Here is a 17113-nt window from a genome sequence, read left to right as displayed (position 1 = left end):
TTTAAAAAAAAAAAAAAAAAAAAAAAAAAAAAATCTTTTGTAACATTTACATAAAATCCTTATTTTTTAACCTGCTCCATTTCCCAGTAGATTATATTACTGTTTTTTGGGTCTGCATTTTAAAACTCAAATACTTCCAGGAAAATTCATCAGAGACCATGACTGTAGTTATTCAAAAAAGATAATAGAAATACAATTTCTGATGTTGCTTTAAATGTTTCTCATCTGAAACAACTGGTTCATCAACAGAAAATGTATTATTTACTGTCAAAGTAAAAAATACCAAATATTCCCTTGTTTTAGCCTCACAGATGTGATTGTCTCCTACGATGGTAAACTGAAAATCTTTGGCTTTCGGACTGTTAGACAAGGAAGCTGTCAATCTGGCCTTTAGGAAACTGTAACGGGAATTTTATAGACCAAACGATTTATCGATGGACTTAGAAATAATAAGTACATTAGTCAATAATGAGAATATTTGTTAGTTTCAACCCGAATCTTATTCACTGAACATCTTTGAGTCTTTTTTCCCAACAGTGGAATCAGCTTCAGGTTTTAAATCACCAGCAAGTGAAGCAACCAGGACCGACAAGGTCAAAGGTCAAGAGAAATGAAGGGAAAAGTTCATTTCTGGTTAACTGCAGACAGCAACCAGTGAAAGTAAAAATGAGTTTTCCTGTGAAAGTCTGTAAGTGTAAGTTGTTTTGGTTTTTGGTTTTTTTCACTTCATCTGGAGATTTAAAAAGATGAGCTGGACCAACTGCAAGAAGTCAAAGAAAAATAAATCAATATTGACTGAGCTGAAAAACTTCGATTCAGATGATGATGATTGAAGGAGATTTGAGATTAACACTTAAAGCAGCAGTGTCAGGCGGGAGAGAGTCCAAAGACCAGTTCTGGTTCAGTATGGACAGATGAGCGTGGATCGTTCGGTCGCCTTCATCCTCACATGGGGAACAGCAGGAAGCCGCTGAAGGTGCTGTGGTGGTTGCTGTTGTCCCAGATCTGAGTGTTGTGCCACAGCTGCATGGAGAGAGTGTCGCCCTGCTCCAGCAGCAGGGCGGCGCCGTTGGACGCCGTGTCGCTGCCCTCGCCGGACGGCTGCTCGTGGGCGATCAGCTGGATTGCAGCGTTGTTTTTGTAAAGAACAGCGCTCATGGGGAAGTTGGTGGGAGCGTTGGCTGTGAAGCGGATGTAGTAGACTCCACGAACAGGTGCTGTGAACACACCTGGAAGAGGATGGGTAAATAAACAGAAGTATGGCAGATGAGAGGGGACAAAATAACTGAAGCACAAGAAAAACACAAGTTACGCAACACAGCTCTGTCCATTCGTATTCTGGAGAGGCTGCTGTTGTTTGCTGTTGGGTTTTTCCCTTCTATAATCTGTTACTGTGCTTTAACGCTGCATTCTTTGATTTTCTTTGGCTGCTTGACGGCAGCAGAGCAAACTGTAACCACAACATCCGACATGATCCTTCATCTGGATCTGGTGTCTGATTCCACCTCATGGATCTAGGTCCAGTTCTCCCTCTCTTTTAGCTCAGGTTTTGGTCTCCACCAGCTCCAGAGGGAAACATCTGGCTCTTTAGCTGCTAAATGCTCCACCGTGTTCCCCAGCTGGTCTCTGACTGGGTCTGTCTGCTGTTTGCTGCTGAGCAGGTGGTGGACGGTGGCTTTTTACAGCTGTTTCTCTGAAAACATCTGCCTGCTGCGGCTGCTACAAAACTAGAGCTCGAAGCTAAAAGAGGCTGAAAATGTGATAGTTCCCTGTTGGTTCATCAATACCAGAAACAACTTTTACTATCCAGTCATTTGATCTATTTCCAATGTCAAATAATTGATTAGTGCAGCTTTAAATTTAGTTTTTTTTGACAATTAACAGACTGAAACAGCATAAAACAAAAAACAGCAACAGCAAAAAAACCAAACAGCAGGTCAAATGAATGGCGGTGTTAAGGTGAAGCCGATCTGACAGGAAATTCAAACTTAATAAGGAGATGATGAACTGTGACTCAACCACTGAGACTTTTGATATTAAAATCACTGAAAAGCTGAACCAAGCCTGAACCTGGCCCCTCAACAGCTCCATGTTAAATTAGTAATCTGATCAATCATTAATATAAACGTATCGATCAGGGTAGCTTTGAATGGAAGGGATACAAGACTTCACTCACTTTTCTTTAGACCCTGCTCTATAAATTTGGTTAAAATTTGCTGTAAGTTTGTCGGATGCTTGACTTTTTAATTTGCCCCAGGTTTAAAAAGTATCCATCTGCCTAATCTAAAATCAGTTAAACTCTGAGTAAAACCTGAACCAGCTAAAGTCTCAAATTTCAAATTGCGAAGTTAAAACATAATGAAGCAGGTTTTTTCATCATATTCTTTTCTGGTTTTAAAAAAACAGTTTCGGAGTGTTTGTATACAAATATAAAGTGTTGTTAGTCCAGACAGGCACAGGTGTGATGGCTAATATGTTGGAAGGTGTGTGTCAGTTTGTGGTCACCGACCTGTCTCGGAGTTGTATGCCTGTCCGATGTTGGTCAGGATGTCTTTGTAGACGAGCGTTTTGCTTCCTGACGTCGTCTTCTGAAGACCGTTGCCTCCGAGAGACACTGCGAACGCCACCTTCGGTGCGTCTGACATAAAAAAAAACAAAGAAAGAAAGAAAATCCTTGAAGTTAAATTTAAAAAAGTAACATCCGGTTTTCACATGTTGTTGGTACCGAAATATTGAAGGGGATGTGTTTTGGAATATGCTGATTTCTAAGATGATGCTTTTTTGAAGAAGAAGAAGAAGAGGTTTGTTGTCAGTCAGCTGTTGGTAAATGTTAATGTTGATACTGTGGTTTAAAATCAGATTCTGTTGAAAAGAAGTGACTGACTTCTCATTGCCTGCAGCTCCTTCTCTGTGGCCTCCAGTCTCTCTTTCACACCTACAAACACACAGATACAGAAAGGTTTGGTTACGGATGAAAAAAATCTGAGTGTGTGAAATTCATTTATTTCTTTGCTGTTCTTCATATCATGACCTGTGACAAACGTTGTTTTAAAAAGTTCCAGATTTAGATTTGTTTAGACGTGAGGATGGCACTGTAGTTGAATCCCTTTTTGATAATGTTTTTGCATTTTCTGAATGTATTTCTGAAGCGTGGAACTGAGAAGTAAGTTACGACGGATAAAACCATCTAAAAAAGAAAAAGACTTTTTAAAAAAAATTTAAAACTAACATTGGCCTCAACCATAACAAATGGTAGAGTCTTGTTGAGCTTGACCAGTAACCAAATCCAAAACAATAATCTGTTCTTATATCGCATTGTTACGTTATTGTTGCACGGTATGTGGCAGCTGTAAGAACAGCAAACAACAGACCAGAAATATAAAGAAAAATAAAGAAGCGATCACAAAAAGCACTTCGACAAACGAGTGGAGCTTGTGTTTCAAGTGATATCGTGTGTGTGTGTGTGTGTGTTTTTAGTTACACTACTCAGCCCCAACATTTAAACCAGGTCTTAATGTTGGGGCAGATCTGTGAATAACCTTGAAGGTAAATGTGTGAAATAACCGGTGATTGAGTCTCACCCAGGTTTTCAGTCCGAAGCTCTGTCACTGAATCCTGAAGAGATTTCAGCTCAGCCTCAACGTCGAACTCTGTCGGAGGTTCGTCGACCCTTTTTAACACACACAAAAAACAAAGTCTATCTTTAAGAGTCTGTGTGGGTTTTACATGTGATAAATGTTGCTGCTGATAATGAGGAAGGGTGGAGGTAAAGATAGGAGGTCACTGTGGCTGGAATTATTTCTGGGGTGGGGGTGAAAAATTACCCACATTTACACTCCAGATGGGATTGAAATCACTGATTAGTGCAGGTAATGTTAAAATCCCCCCACGTCTCCTAGTAAACAAATTCAGTCTTAATGGTGCTCAAGAGACATCGTAGGAGTTGGAGACACTGCTCTCAGGCAGTTTACGGTTACTTTTAACAATTTCACATCATGTACTGCCCCTCTATTCTGCCGGAGTACCTCAAGACTCTGTCCCGAGTCCCCTTCTGTTTTACATCCTCCTCCTCCTCCTCCTCCTCCCACTTGGCCGAATAGTCACTACATTTCTTTTCGTTGCCGTGCAGATGTCCAGCAACCTTATAGTGTCAAGAACCACCAGCAGTCTGACACCCTTAAAAACTGTCTAGCTGACATCAAATGTTGGATGTTTTCAAAACTTCCTCCAACTCCGGTGAAGCAAAGTTTAGTGGTCTTGTTCAGTTCATTAAACTCATCACAACTGATGATAGATTTGATAACGGGGCCCCGTCAGTTAAGCCTAGAGCCAGAAATTAGGGCTTCTTTGGTCCTAATTTTGCTTTTTATTTAGGGGCTGACGGTAGTCTAATAGTGCTGTTTTCGTAGCAGTAGTGGTGGTGGAGTTGGTGCTGTTGGTGATGATGATGGTGGTTGTGGTAGAATAAACCATTTGCAATTCATCCTCACATGGGGAACAGCAGGAAGCCGCTGAAGGTGCTGTGGTGGTTGCTGTTGTCCCAGATCTGAGTGTCGTGCCACAGCACCATCTTCAGCTCGTCGCCTTGCTCCAGCAGCAGGGCGGCGGCGTTGGACGCCGTGTCGCTGCCCTCGCCGGACGGCTGCTCGTGGGCGATCAGCTGGATTGCAGCGTTGTTTTTGTACAGCACGGCGCTCATGGGGAAGTTGGTGGGAGCGTTGGCTGTGAAGCGGATGTAGTAGACTCCACGAACGGGTGCTGTGAACACACCTGGAGGGAAAACGAAGGGTAGTGAGGACAGTTAAGACGAGTAACTGAAGGTGAAGACACAGTGTCAAGTGTCCCGTTCTCCTGAAATGGAAAACAATGGACTTATCTCTACCATGAACAAAGAAGGTTTGTGTGGATAGAAACCAAATGGAAACAGACAGATGATTAGTGCAGCAAACACAAAAAGCAGACGGTGACTTTCAAAAAAGGAGAAAAGCAAACGGTAGGTCAAACGCATGAGTGTGTTAAGGTGAAGTTGATCTTAGAAGAAAATTATGTATTTTTCTAGTGCTTCGATTTCCATAAGAATGTTTGTCCCTCTTTGGGTTTATTCTGTATTGTGCTGCTTTAATGGCGTTTCCATTCCCAACAGGAGGGGATGGAAACAGGCTTTACTGTAAGTTTCACTTTCTTTTGAATTTGACTGTTGCATCTCACCTGTCGCATCATTGTAAGCCCCTCCCACGTTGGTCAGGACGTCCCTGTATATGAGGTCTTTGTTGCCGTCCGTTGTCTTCACGAGGCCGTCTCCTCCCAGCGAGGCAGCGAAGGCAACTTTAGGTGTTTCTGCACAAAAGAAATTCCTCTAGTCATCTCTTTAGGTGAATTCTAAATTCCAGAATCATTCAAAATGTGTTATTGGTATTTAGGTTTTCAGGATGTTTCATAGTCATATATATATTCTACAGATGTATGAATATTTTATCACGATCACTTTTTTCACCAAATCCAGAAAATCTGCAAAGATTTGTCCTTTTTTTTTTTTTTAACATTTAAAAAATGTGTTTGAGATGGTGACACTTAACTTTCAGTCTCCCATTTTAGCATTTATGATCAGTGTCAGGGCTGCAGTTAATGTGGATTTTCATTATCGATTTAATCTTTCTTTTCTGATTTTTAAATGAAATGTCAAAAAATGTCCATCACAACTATGCAGAGTCGTCAAATGTCTAATTTTGTTCAACCAAATGTCCAAAAAACCAAAAATATTCATCTTACAGTGACATATGACAAATAAAAGCAGGAAGTCTTCTCATTTGAGAGGCTGGCATCAGAGAATATTCGGCAGTGTGGCACTTTTTTTTTTTTCCTTGAAAATTACTGAAATAAATAATTGGTTATAAAAATAGTTGCAGATTATTTTTCTGTTTGTCAAATAATTGATTAATCAACCGATTGTTACAGTACATATAAACAGTTGAAAACACACTATAGTTCAGCTGTAAGTAGATATTAGGACATTTTTAAGTGTGTATCAATGTTCAGTGTTTGTTCTACACATTTTATATTATTCCATCCTGTGTTTCACTACGTCGTCCTTCAACTTCTTTTCATCCAGCAGCTGACACGTGTCCACAGGTGGAGTTACACATTGATAGACTCTGAGGTCTTGCATCTACATTACAGTCTCTTAGAAATCATTAACTGAATGTTTCGATAGTCTCTGTACATACTGGGTTCAGGTAAAACGTAACCTTTGTAACTTCTCACCTTGGACTCTTTTCAGTTCCCTCTCAGCCGCCTCCAGGCGCTCAGTCATCGCTGTTGACATAAAAAGAGAAGCAACATTAAAAACATAGTGGAACATAATGATAATTATCCAGCAGTCAGTGAACCTCTGCTGGGCCTTGCGGTCAAACTGCACTTAAATTGATTTACGCTTGGATCGATATGGCAACTGTGAAGCTGTGTTTTGTTCCCAACCGTAAGCTAGTGTTTTAGCAACAGTGGCCAAGGGTCATGGGTGTTGAAGTATTTAGAGCTGTCAACCAAAGTGACAGAAAAAAACCTGATTAGTCAGAACCAAAGTGTAAATTATTCAAAATGTGCGATGGTTACATGATTCATTGAGTCCATTGTTTCCATGGTCAGAACCATTGAGAATATTGGTAAAAGAGAAAATCTGAAATGCTAATACAGATATCTTTATCAGATCTCTAAAACTGGAGCTGTCCACACTTTCAAAAAAGGATGTTTCAGTTTCAGAAAAGCTCTACAAAACAGTCTGTTTCCATCAGCTTCAGCTCTGGGAATATTCTCAAGAGGCGACAGTAACTCTTCTCTTGATGGGGAAAACTAAAAGTCGACCTGGAAGCAGGTTCTGCGGCCTCACCATTTTATGAAGGAGATATTCTGTCCTTTTATTTTTTTCACGTCACCGAAGAGGAAAAACTTCCTCAGATCTTTTTTTTTTTCCTTTCACATCTAAAAATTAATACTATGCATTAAAATATAAAATAATAATAAAATAATAAATAATGAAAAACCATCTGATTCAATTATCACTATTGCTTATTACGACACTACTGTGTCCCTTGATGCCCCAAAGAGCCTTTATCACTGCCTGAAGGAGAACTGTAGGAAACTTCTTTATACTTTCGGTTTTCTGGATTTTTAATTAATGAATGTAATTATTCAGCAAAAAAATATCAGCTTCAGTCCAAAACGGTTGATCTGTTAACGGTTAATCTTTAAAGGGTTGATTTATCTAAATTACCAAAAAAATAAAAATTTGGTTTGTGGATTATCCAGGGTGGAGGGGCTGCTGTTTCTGGGAAGATGTGTTGGTGTTGAATTTTTAGTCAAACCAAAACTCTCTGCAAGGATAGTTCGAGGTTAAGTGAGAATACGTTTTATTGTAAATTGGGCAAACTGAGCCTTTAAGAATATGTTTTGCTTTTTAGTAAATTTCCAACAGATTGTTCCTGTTGGTTCATGTTGGAGAAATAAAACTCAGAGGTCATCCAGGTACGAGCAGAGATGCAGTCTTACCTCGTCTCTCGGCCTTCAGCTCCTCCAGGGCGGCCTGGACTTTCTTCAGCTCGGTCCGGCTGTCGACAGGCAGAGCCGAGCTGAACCGGGCCAGGCAGGCCAGGGCCAACAGCAGCAGGGCGGGGAGACACCGAGACATTGTGTCTGTTGAGTCAGAGCTGCAGGAGAGACAGGATGAGACAGGACGAGCTTCTTGTTATAGAGGCATCAGCTGAGGACATTGACCAGAGTGTGAACAGTTTTTCCTGAGTCAGTGTTCACTTGAGTATTGATCAGGTCAGTGTTAAACATGATTCTGCTTTCTGGTTATTTCAGTGGTCAGGACATCTTATCTGTAACCTACTAACAGAACAACAGGCACTGGACTCTCTGAAGATATTGTATAAACTGTATGTGTGATAAGGCCAATGCTAATACAGCTACATGCCCTCTAAAGTCTCCGCTCACTGAGTCCAGTTAAAAAATCTTCAGTTAAAAAGAAGCACTTTTAGAGAAAACTAGTGCAACAACAGGAAACGGAAACAGCTTTGAGGTTGATCGATCAAAAGAAATCAATTAAGTTACCAGCCTTTTGCATGTTTTATTATATTATCTTCAAATCCTGTAAACTTCATATTCCTGCTGATCATGTTCCAATTCATCCATCAGTTTTTAGATTTCATCCCCTGCAGACAACCAAGTCTGCCGCCTCCAGTCAAGGCGTAGTTCACTTTTTTTTGGTCAGTTATTTTATCATTGCATGTCATTGTAGTTGTGAGCTGGGACTGTTCTGGAAGAAACCCTCACTAGTGATGGATTAAAGCAGCGATTCCCAACCTGGGAGTCAGGATCCTCCGGGGGTTCCGGGATTGATCGGAGAGCTCATTGGATGTTGAACGGGACAGGAAAGAGAGGACAAAAAATTGTTCTGCTCCATACATTTGATTCATTTTTTTCCAACAGTTGCTTTTCTCTCGTGGAACACTGGATAGTTTTAGGACGTTGAACATTTATTCACATGAACCAGTCTGAGGGGTTTAGCGGCGAAAATGACTCTCTGGTGGAACTTCTCACAGTTCGTAGACGTACTGTATTTAATCTGTAACGAGAGGGTGCAGCTCCGAGCCCGTTGGTTCCTACTGAAGATGTAAACCTTTCAAAACTCCTCACAAATATATCGTCCCTGAAGACACCAGCAGGCAGAGTTCTGAGAACAAACCGCTCTTCACAACTCCATCACCACGTGACGACAACGGAAATGTTGCAGGCAACTTCCTGCAGTTTGATTTTTTTATTAGAAGGAAGTGAAAACAGCGGTTGCCTGGAAGGGAAGGAATCGATGTAAAAGCTAACGGACGACGGGGAAAATAACTTGTGATTGTGTTTGTAGGTAATGAGTTGATAGATTTTTAAATTACATTGATATAACCCGTCTTGTCTTCTCTGGTTGTCCCCCTCCTGTCTGTCCTCAGTGACTACGGTCTGTCCTACCTGTCTCTGAGGACCAGTATCGGGCTCTGGACGGCCTTCCTCTGCCTGCTGCTGGTCGCCACCGACGCCAGCTCTCTGGTCTGCTACATCACCCGCTTCACCGAGGAGGCTTTCGCCGCCCTCATCTGCATCATCTTCATCTACGAGGCTCTGGAGAAGCTGTTCCACCTGGCGGAAGTGTTCCCCATCAACATGCACAACCAGCTGGACAACCTCACCTTCTACACGTAAGGCAGAACCAGCACCACTGGTCCGTCCGTCAGAGGACTGAAAGACTTTAATCTTTTATTCGAGTGTTTTATTTAAATTGAGGTTATTTCGGATAAGTTAAAGCCCAGTATTGTATCGGTGATCTGTATGATATCAAACGGGATAAGATCCTACCAACAAAAATCACTAACTTATTTCTACATGAAAAGAAAGGGAAAGCTAAAACAGCGGTGTCATGAAAACCTAAAGGGTCCGATGAATCAAGTCGGCAAGAACCATCAAAATCTAAAGCGGTTGGGGATAAACGTTTCCCATCACGCTGCCTATGCTTTTACTGCGTACCTGACTCACCTGTTCTTTCTGTTTCAGGTGTCAGTGTTCTCCACCAGCCAACGCCTCCGCTAATGTCCAACAAATCTGGATCCACAAAAACTTAACCTCAGAAAACATCCAGTGGGAGCAGCTGAGCGTGAAGGTCTGACATGAATCTGCCGGGAGCTCGTTACTCTCCGGCAAACAGCATGGGTGGTGTTTATGTAGAAGCTTGGCTGATGTGGCACACGGGCCGTTTAAAAGTATTGACCTCCACCAGTTTATTATGTCAGTGTTGGGATTTCTGTGGCTTTCATCAGTAAGAAGATGCTTGTTTTATCTTTTGTCTTCTGCTACAGTGAAGTATAATATTCATACTGTCTGTACTTTAGTTACCTTCAGGTCTTATGTATTTTCTTTCCAAAGGTGATGTTTATACAGGAAAAGAATATGTGTTGTTATAATAAGGTCCACTGGCATACGATTGGCAGGTTCAGGGGGGCTTCAACGACCAAGATGTAGAGTCGTGTTAAATAGTTTGCGCCTACCCTGTAAACAAAAGTCCATTCCCACAGGAAACATTACGAGCCAAAGTTGGCAAATGTTCGATCCACAGTCAATTAACCAGCAACTGTTTTAGTAAGCGAATAACTCATTCATTTTAGAAATTTTTCAAACAAAAATAGTGGGAAAAAATGCCAAGAATTTTCCGATTCCAGGTTCTAAAATGAGAGGATTTCCTGCTTTTTAAGAAATATCGCATTAACCATTTAGGAATTTTTTTTGGTTATTTGGCTTTAGTCAAACAATCATTTTTGAAGACATCTCGGGCATTTTTTGACAGTTTTTTTGACATTTCATAACGATTAATGGAAAATGAAATTAATCATTAGTTGCTGCCTTAATAAGTCTTATCTTCTGACATTAATATAGCGATGTCTGTCCGCTGTTTTGTGGCTAAGAGAGAAAAGTGAAATGATCACAGAGGATTTTAAGATCAGAGTTTGGGTTTTTTCACTCTCCGCCGTCTTTGTCAGTCACTGGAGCCAGAAAATTCTAGTTTGAACAAAGACGTGTAGACAGGAAGTGCTGCAACCACCACTGATGACTGTAATAGGCAGAGACACCTGTCAATCAAGGGAAACATACCTTTAATTATGCTTCCATTTCACCTCAATTGAAAACGAATGCAAGCACCTTCCCTGGGGTGAACCTGGGAAGAGGCTCAGTGAATCTGCTGAGAGCTGAACTTGTGTAAAAGCGTTCCTGACGTTGTATTGGTAGCGAGACGTCGGAGGTTTTTCTCATTCACTTCAACACAGTCAGAGTTTGATCACAGCAGCATCCAGTGGACGTTAAAGGAACTGCAGCTCATCACTCTTGAGCGCCGGCATTGACGATCTCTCTCCGCCTGTCTCCAGGACTGTCTGGATTTACACGGGGAGTTCGTTGGCCCGGCTTGCGGCCACGAGGGTCCCTACGTCCCCGACGTCCTCTTCTGGTCCGTCATCCTCTTCTTCACCACCTTCTTCCTCTCCGCCTTCCTCAAACAGTTCAAGACCAAGAGATACTTCCCCACCAAGGTGCGTTCGTCTGTCCGTCCTTCACACACAGATCAGAACAACTGACGGAGATGAGACAAATACTGACAACTTCTAAACACACTTCACACTTCACGGCTTCGGCTGGTCACTGCAACGTCCATTTGCTTGTCGGATTTTGTCAAAACTTTTCTTAAGTTTTCTTTAGTGACTCACAGCCCTGTGCGGATGGTCTAGGCTCTAAAAGCCATGGATAGTTTTTATTTGCCAGTGAACGTCATCCAAAGAACAGTAAAGAGAAATAATATGCATAAAAAATGTGTTTTTAAATATTTAAACTCAAGCTTCATGTTGTGGCTGAATAATCTTGTCTACAGAATCCCAGGAATCCTGGAAGATGATTTTTTTTTTTTTTTTAATCTCATGCACACACGTTATGATCTCGAACACAAAAATAAAATTTACAGTATGTAATATTTAAATACTCGGGGGCACTTAAAAATTACAAGTTGAATCTTAAAATGCGGAAAAATGTTTTTGATATAACCTGAATTTTTATAAAATTTATTTTAGTGGTTATTTATTTTTTTATCTAAACAAAACTTTGTGGAATTAAACTACACGTGACATTTAACATCTGACATCAATTTAGAGCCACAGAAAGTAGTTGATTAATCAATCAATCGAAATAACAATTGGAGACTTCTTTGATCAAAAAAGAGGATTTGATGCTTTTTTTTTGGTCATACATGATGTTAAATTGAATATCTTCAGGTTTTGGACTGATGGTTGGAAAAAACAAGACATCACCTTTGACTCTGGGAAATTAAAAAGCAATCTTTCATTATTTTCTGGCATTTTATCTGCAAACAGGTTAATCAATAATGAAATCAATCGTTAGTTGCAGCCCACTCAAACTGCTTAAAACAGGTATCTGAAAGAAAAAGTGATTAAAAATTGTTTAAAACGTATATGACATTATCACAATGTACATTATTCTGTATCAGATTTTTAAACTTTTATTGAACCAACTTTTCTTATGGCTGAACCATTCCAGCGTATAGAAAAATGCGCTTTTCCCTGAAAGTCAGCCTAATGGTTTTTGGTCTCTTTGAAATTTCGGAGTTCGGAAAGTTCTGAGTTTGAACAACGAGTTTGTAACAAGAGGGAAGCACTGGTGGGTCCAGAAGCAACTGAAGCTCATCTGAAACAGTGTTTCAAACGTTCTTCCGTAGTTAGATTTTCACAGGAACAATCGAAATTCGCTGACGCCCAAACAAAGACCTCAGTCGGAGGGACTGGGTGGAAATGATCCCACTTTATTGGGTGAAGAAAATATGAGCACTGAAGAATGTTTTGTCTGTTGCAGGTTCGATCGACCATCAGTGACTTTGCCGTCTTCCTGACCATCATGATCATGGTGCTGGTGGATTACCTGGTGGGAGTTCCTTCACCCAAACTCAACGTACCCGACCGCTTCGAGGTAACGCCTGACTCCCATATCCACTGTGTGTTTTTATCACGGGTCAAAGTATCCTTCAGGGGGTTTCGGTTTCCCTCGGTTTGTAATCTGTTCATTGGTTTCCAGCACGTTGATGATAATCCCATTGCTGTGTCAGAACTACGAAGATGTAAAATACGAACATCAAATAATACTGCAGCTGTTCCTGTTGCACTACAAGGGTCATAATAGTAGATTTTGTTGTCTGATCACACAGTGGTTTGTTGAATGAGAAGCCTCCTTGTTGGCTCAGTGTGATAACAGGTCACAGGATGCTGCTGATCACCGGCTTTATTTGAGTTTTAGGGTTCAGTGGTGTGTGACATAACACTACTTGCTCATACCTGTAATCTGCTAAAACTTCAATCCATTCAATTGCATCCTGGTGTTTATACACTTGGATATTTTTATATAGTTCTTAACTGCCCAAATGTTAATAACCGTTTTCTCTTTTTAATCATAGTTATTCATTTTCTTTATCCACATAAATCTGCACTTTATTCTCATCTGTCAGGTCTATTTATTGTGTCTGTCTGTCTGTCTGTCTTATCAAAGACAAATCACTGACCAGACACAGACGGAGAACTGACCCGTTCCAGTTATACACGCCTCTATCAGTAGTTTATGAAAGGTCTTCTTCTCGAATTTTTAATTTGGGCTGCTGGAGATTTAAGATTCTCCCTGAAGCTTCCTGAGTTTATAATAACCGTTCAAATCAGTGAAATAAAACTGATATAAACACATGCTGCATGATTAATGCTTAGTGTAAATCAAGAAAAAAAAACTCCTCTGCAGCCACACAGGCGCCCCCATGAGGCTGTAAAGCTCATTACACAGAAAGTAGAATCACTGGGTGAATAAAAAATGGAAATGTTAAATATCAAAACCACATCAGCGAGTCTCACTGCTGCTCTGGGTGACAAGTTCCTCCATCACCATCAACACACACACACTGTGGTTTATTTTGACTCAGTCCCACACACACACACACACACACACACACACACCATCCTGCTCCTGGAAATACTCACAACAGCACCAAATGAATCCGCAGTCCCCAGCACATGCACTGTATTCTCCTGTTTGTTTGATTAAAAACTAAAGTAAGCAGCTGTATTAGCAAAATTACTGAGACGTTTTAAAAAATGAAACGATATATTTGTGACCTGTAGGTGGTGCTAAAGGAAAAGTTAAAGAAGTCATTGGCGTCTGGTAAAGATGAAGACCTTTTGACAAATTTCAGGAAAATGAATTGAACTGTTGTTGAGATGTTTCAGGCCGACAGAACACACGACATTACTGTCATTAGAGCCACACAGCTAACATTGCTATGAACAAGTCAACAACAAGTCTTGTGTCTCCTACAAGCTGAAGTCTTCATTTCAGCCACAAAATGTAACTGTTGGACAGAACAAACATACGGACTACTGCTAATAACAGAGCCAAAAATTGGCTGGTACACTGGTACCATCCTTTCGATTTGTTGGCAATAAATCTGTAATATATCTATTGTTGTTTAAATACAGACCACGATAGTAGCTAGGACTGCAATTAATGTTTATTTTCATCATTGATTAATAAGGGCACTTATTATTTGCATTGTCTATAAAATGGCACTGAATTGTGAAAAAATGCTCATTATAATTTCCCCCAGAAAAAAGTGACATCTCGAAATGTCTTGTTTTTTCTGACCAAAAGTTAAAAAAAATCAAAGATACTCAGTTTACTATCGTGTGTGACAAAGAAAAGCATGAAGTCTTCATAATTGAGACGCTAAAAAAAGGTAAATATCTGATATTAATGCTTAAAAAATCACTAAAACGATTAGAAAATAGGGGCAGATTCATTTTCTGTCTCTTGACTAATTGATTATTTGACCAATCGTCACAGCTGTAATAGCAACACGATGGATGACTGAGATAAAAGTCGGCAGTCGGCAGTGTATGATGCTGCTTGTCAGATTCTATGGATCCAGTTTCACAGGAATCACAGAAACATCTGTCGGTTGGGATGCAAATAGTAACGGAGCGACTCCACATAAATCTGGCAAAAGCCTCCGTCTTTACAAGCTTTTTTCAAAGGACCCTGTGTCTGTTTGTCCGTTCAGCCCACATCAAACACTCGAGGGTGGCTGATCTCCCCACTGGGACCCAACCCCTGGTGGACGCTGCTGGCTGCCGCCGTCCCCGCTCTGCTCTGCACCATCCTCATCTTCATGGACCAACAGATCACCGCCGTCATCGTCAACAGGAAGGAAAACAAGCTCAAGGTCAGGACGCCTGCCTGTTTGAGCTGACAGGTTTGTCTCTGACAGAGCGGCCGGATGATGAACTTCGCCTCCCTGTGTGTGTTTTGGTTGCAGAAGGGCTGTGGCTACCACCTGGACCTTCTGGTGGTGGCGGTGATGCTGGGCGTGTGCTCCATCATGGGCCTGCCGTGGTTCGTGGCAGCAACCGTGCTCTCCATCTCCCACGTCAACAGTCTGAAGCTGGAGTCGGAGTGCGCGGCGCCCGGCGAGCAGCCGAAGTTCCTGGGCATCAGAGAGCAGAGGGTCACCGGCTTCATGATCTTCGTCCTGATGGGCTGCTCCGTCTTCATGACCTCAGCCCTCAAGGTGAACATCCCACCTGGGGTCCTCACAGAGATAGGCCCCGGGTGTTCATGCTTGTCTGAGGGTCTGCTGGAGAATTCGACTGCCGCCATCACTTGCATTTCGACTAATATTACAGTATTTACACTCGAATGAACTTTTCAGCATTTGAACCTCGACTAACTTTACACTCACGTCTACTCCTTTCGTCACCTCATCTGACACTCCATAGTGTTCATACTGCACCTGAAACTTCATCTTCCTCCAGTGCTTCTTCTTAGATTGAGCCATGTAGACAGTATTAACGCTCACACCGACAGACTTCAGTTCTTTCTCGCACCTCGGCTGACACTTCAGTTTAATTCAGTGCACTTCAACTTCTTCCGTTGCTTCTTCTCCGGCTCCTACCTCAGTTCTCTGGAGAAGAGCGGAAAGATGTTTCCATCGAACTGTAAAGTACCTTTTCATGCTCGCGTTGAATTTTTCCTTCTGTCCTACAGTTCATCCCGATGCCCGTCCTGTACGGAGTCTTCCTCTACATGGGAGTGTCCTCGCTCAAAGGCATTCAGGTCCGTTTCGGTGTCTGTCCGTTTGTCCTGCTGCAGCTTCATCGCTGTGTTTCGGTGTCTTTAATCTCTCGTCCGTCTGTCCCATTTTCTGCCCCTCTGCAGCTGTTCGATAGGATCAAACTGTTCGGCATGCCGGCCAAACACCAGCCGGACCTGATCTACCTGCGCTACGTCCCGCTGTGGAAGGTCCACGTCTTCACGGTGGTGCAGCTGTCCTGCCTCATAGTCCTCTGGGCCATCAAGGCCTCAGCCGCCGCTGTCATCTTCCCCATGATGGTGAGACAAGCAAAGACTAAACAACATGTTTTATATTATTAATACATGATTAACAATTAACACCGTCATCTGCAGGTTCTGGCTCTGGTGTTCATCAGGAAACTTCTGGATTTCTGCTTCACCAAGAGAGAGCTGAGCTGGCTGGACGACCTGATACCAGAGAGCAAGAAGAAGAAGGACGATGACAAGAAGAAGGAGAAGGAGGTGAGACGCTAAAACTGGGCACTTGAAAAAAATGTAACTCGGCTTCAGGGTCTTCACTGACAATACTGTGCTTGTGTTGTTTTTGTTGTTGTTGTTGTTTTCCCCAGGACGCTCAGCGGATGCTGGAGGAGGTGGAGGACGATCCGCCATACGACGGAGGAGATGTCATCAAGTTCCCAATCAAAAACCTCAAAGGACGGTGAGTCAGTAAACAAACACCCTGATCCTTGTGAACACTGAGCTCCTGCAGCAGAGAGTAATGTGTGTTTGTGTGTGTTTTGTGCAGCATGGACCCATCGGAGGTGAACATCTCCGACGAAATGGCGAAAAGCGGCATTTGGAAATCAGTTTCCATGAACTCTGACAGCTGCAAAGCTCTGAAACGCAGCAACAGGTAAAATCACCAAGAGGAACGGTAAACCCCGAAATCGCCTGCTTAGGCTCATTGTGGTTGAAGGGAAATACACAAGACTGTTGTAAACTGTTGTGTTATGTGAAGATAAAGGGTCCAATGCGTACACCTCGTCATGATTTTTCAACAGAAAACGTCGTTGCATGCAGGAGAGGGTTCTACATCAGGAGGTCTAACTTTTTCCCTTTTTCGGGTGGTTGCTAAAAGGTGGTTGCTCGGCTCCTGGGGGGTTAGGAGGCAATTGCCCTGGGGTTTTCTGAGGGTTACCAAGGTGTTGGAGGTGGTTGATAGAGGATAACATCTGGGTTGCTAAGATGTTGAAGGTGGTTGCTAGGGGGTTAGTAGATGACTGCTACGGTATTAATGTTTGCAATGTGTTCCTTGGTGATTGTTAAGGTGGGTGGGAATTCATTACCGTGTGTGTGTTAGGCTATTGAAGGTGGTGTTGCTCTGTGGTGTTTATCTCTGATCAGTAAACCCCTAGGA

General features: G+C 42.0%; 2 protein-coding genes across 6 annotated transcripts in view; one reads left to right on the top strand and one right to left on the bottom strand.

Annotated features, from left to right (window-relative positions):
* The window catches only part of slc4a7 (solute carrier family 4 member 7), a 61913-nt gene that overhangs the window by 43958 nt on the left and 842 nt on the right, over positions 1-17113 (top strand). For 3 of the 5 annotated variants that reach the window (XM_040116802.1, XM_040116804.1, XM_040116801.1), the window contains exons 14-23: positions 8994-9239; positions 9592-9697; positions 10956-11117; positions 12445-12558; positions 14684-14845; positions 14939-15190; positions 15667-16011; positions 16087-16215; positions 16323-16414; positions 16502-16609. In XM_040116802.1, the coding sequence (XP_039972736.1) occupies positions 8994-9239; positions 9592-9697; positions 10956-11117; positions 12445-12558; positions 14684-14845; positions 14939-15190; positions 15667-16011; positions 16087-16215; positions 16323-16414; positions 16502-16609 (1716 nt within the window). The remainder of the gene's footprint in view (positions 1-8993; positions 9240-9591; positions 9698-10955; positions 11118-12444; positions 12559-14683; positions 14846-14938; positions 15191-15666; positions 16012-16086; positions 16216-16322; positions 16415-16501; positions 16610-17113) is intronic. The other 2 variants (XM_040116805.1, XM_040116806.1) reach the window with 1 other exon arrangement.
* Positions 88-4583, bottom strand: LOC120783680 (complement C1q-like protein 2). The gene is made up of 5 exons (XM_040116810.1): positions 4491-4583; positions 3582-3670; positions 2885-2935; positions 2510-2638; positions 88-1229 (listed from the first exon to the last, which is right to left on the bottom strand). Exons 1-5 carry the CDS (start codon positions 4568-4570, stop codon positions 946-948), a joined length of 633 nt encoding a protein of 210 aa, XP_039972744.1. The 5' UTR covers positions 4571-4583; the 3' UTR covers positions 88-945.

This window comes from Xiphias gladius, chromosome 22 (assembly GCF_016859285.1).
Source record: "Xiphias gladius isolate SHS-SW01 ecotype Sanya breed wild chromosome 22, ASM1685928v1, whole genome shotgun sequence".
Lineage (NCBI taxonomy): Eukaryota > Metazoa > Chordata > Actinopteri > Istiophoriformes > Xiphiidae > Xiphias > Xiphias gladius.
This window is presented reverse-complemented; position numbering and strand designations above follow the sequence as displayed.

Coding starts and splice junctions, on each gene's coding strand:
- LOC120783680 (XM_040116810.1), bottom strand. CDS start 4,570: ATGGTGCTGTGGCACGACACTCAGATCTGGGACAACAGCAACCACCAC. Junction 2,639..2,884: donor GGAGCTGCAGGCAATGAGAA/GTCAGTCACTTC, acceptor TTTTTATGTCAG/ACGCACCGAAGGTGGCGTTC. Junction 1,230..2,509: donor GGCATACAACTCCGAGACAG/GTCGGTGACCAC, acceptor ATCCTCTTCCAG/GTGTGTTCACAGCACCTGTT.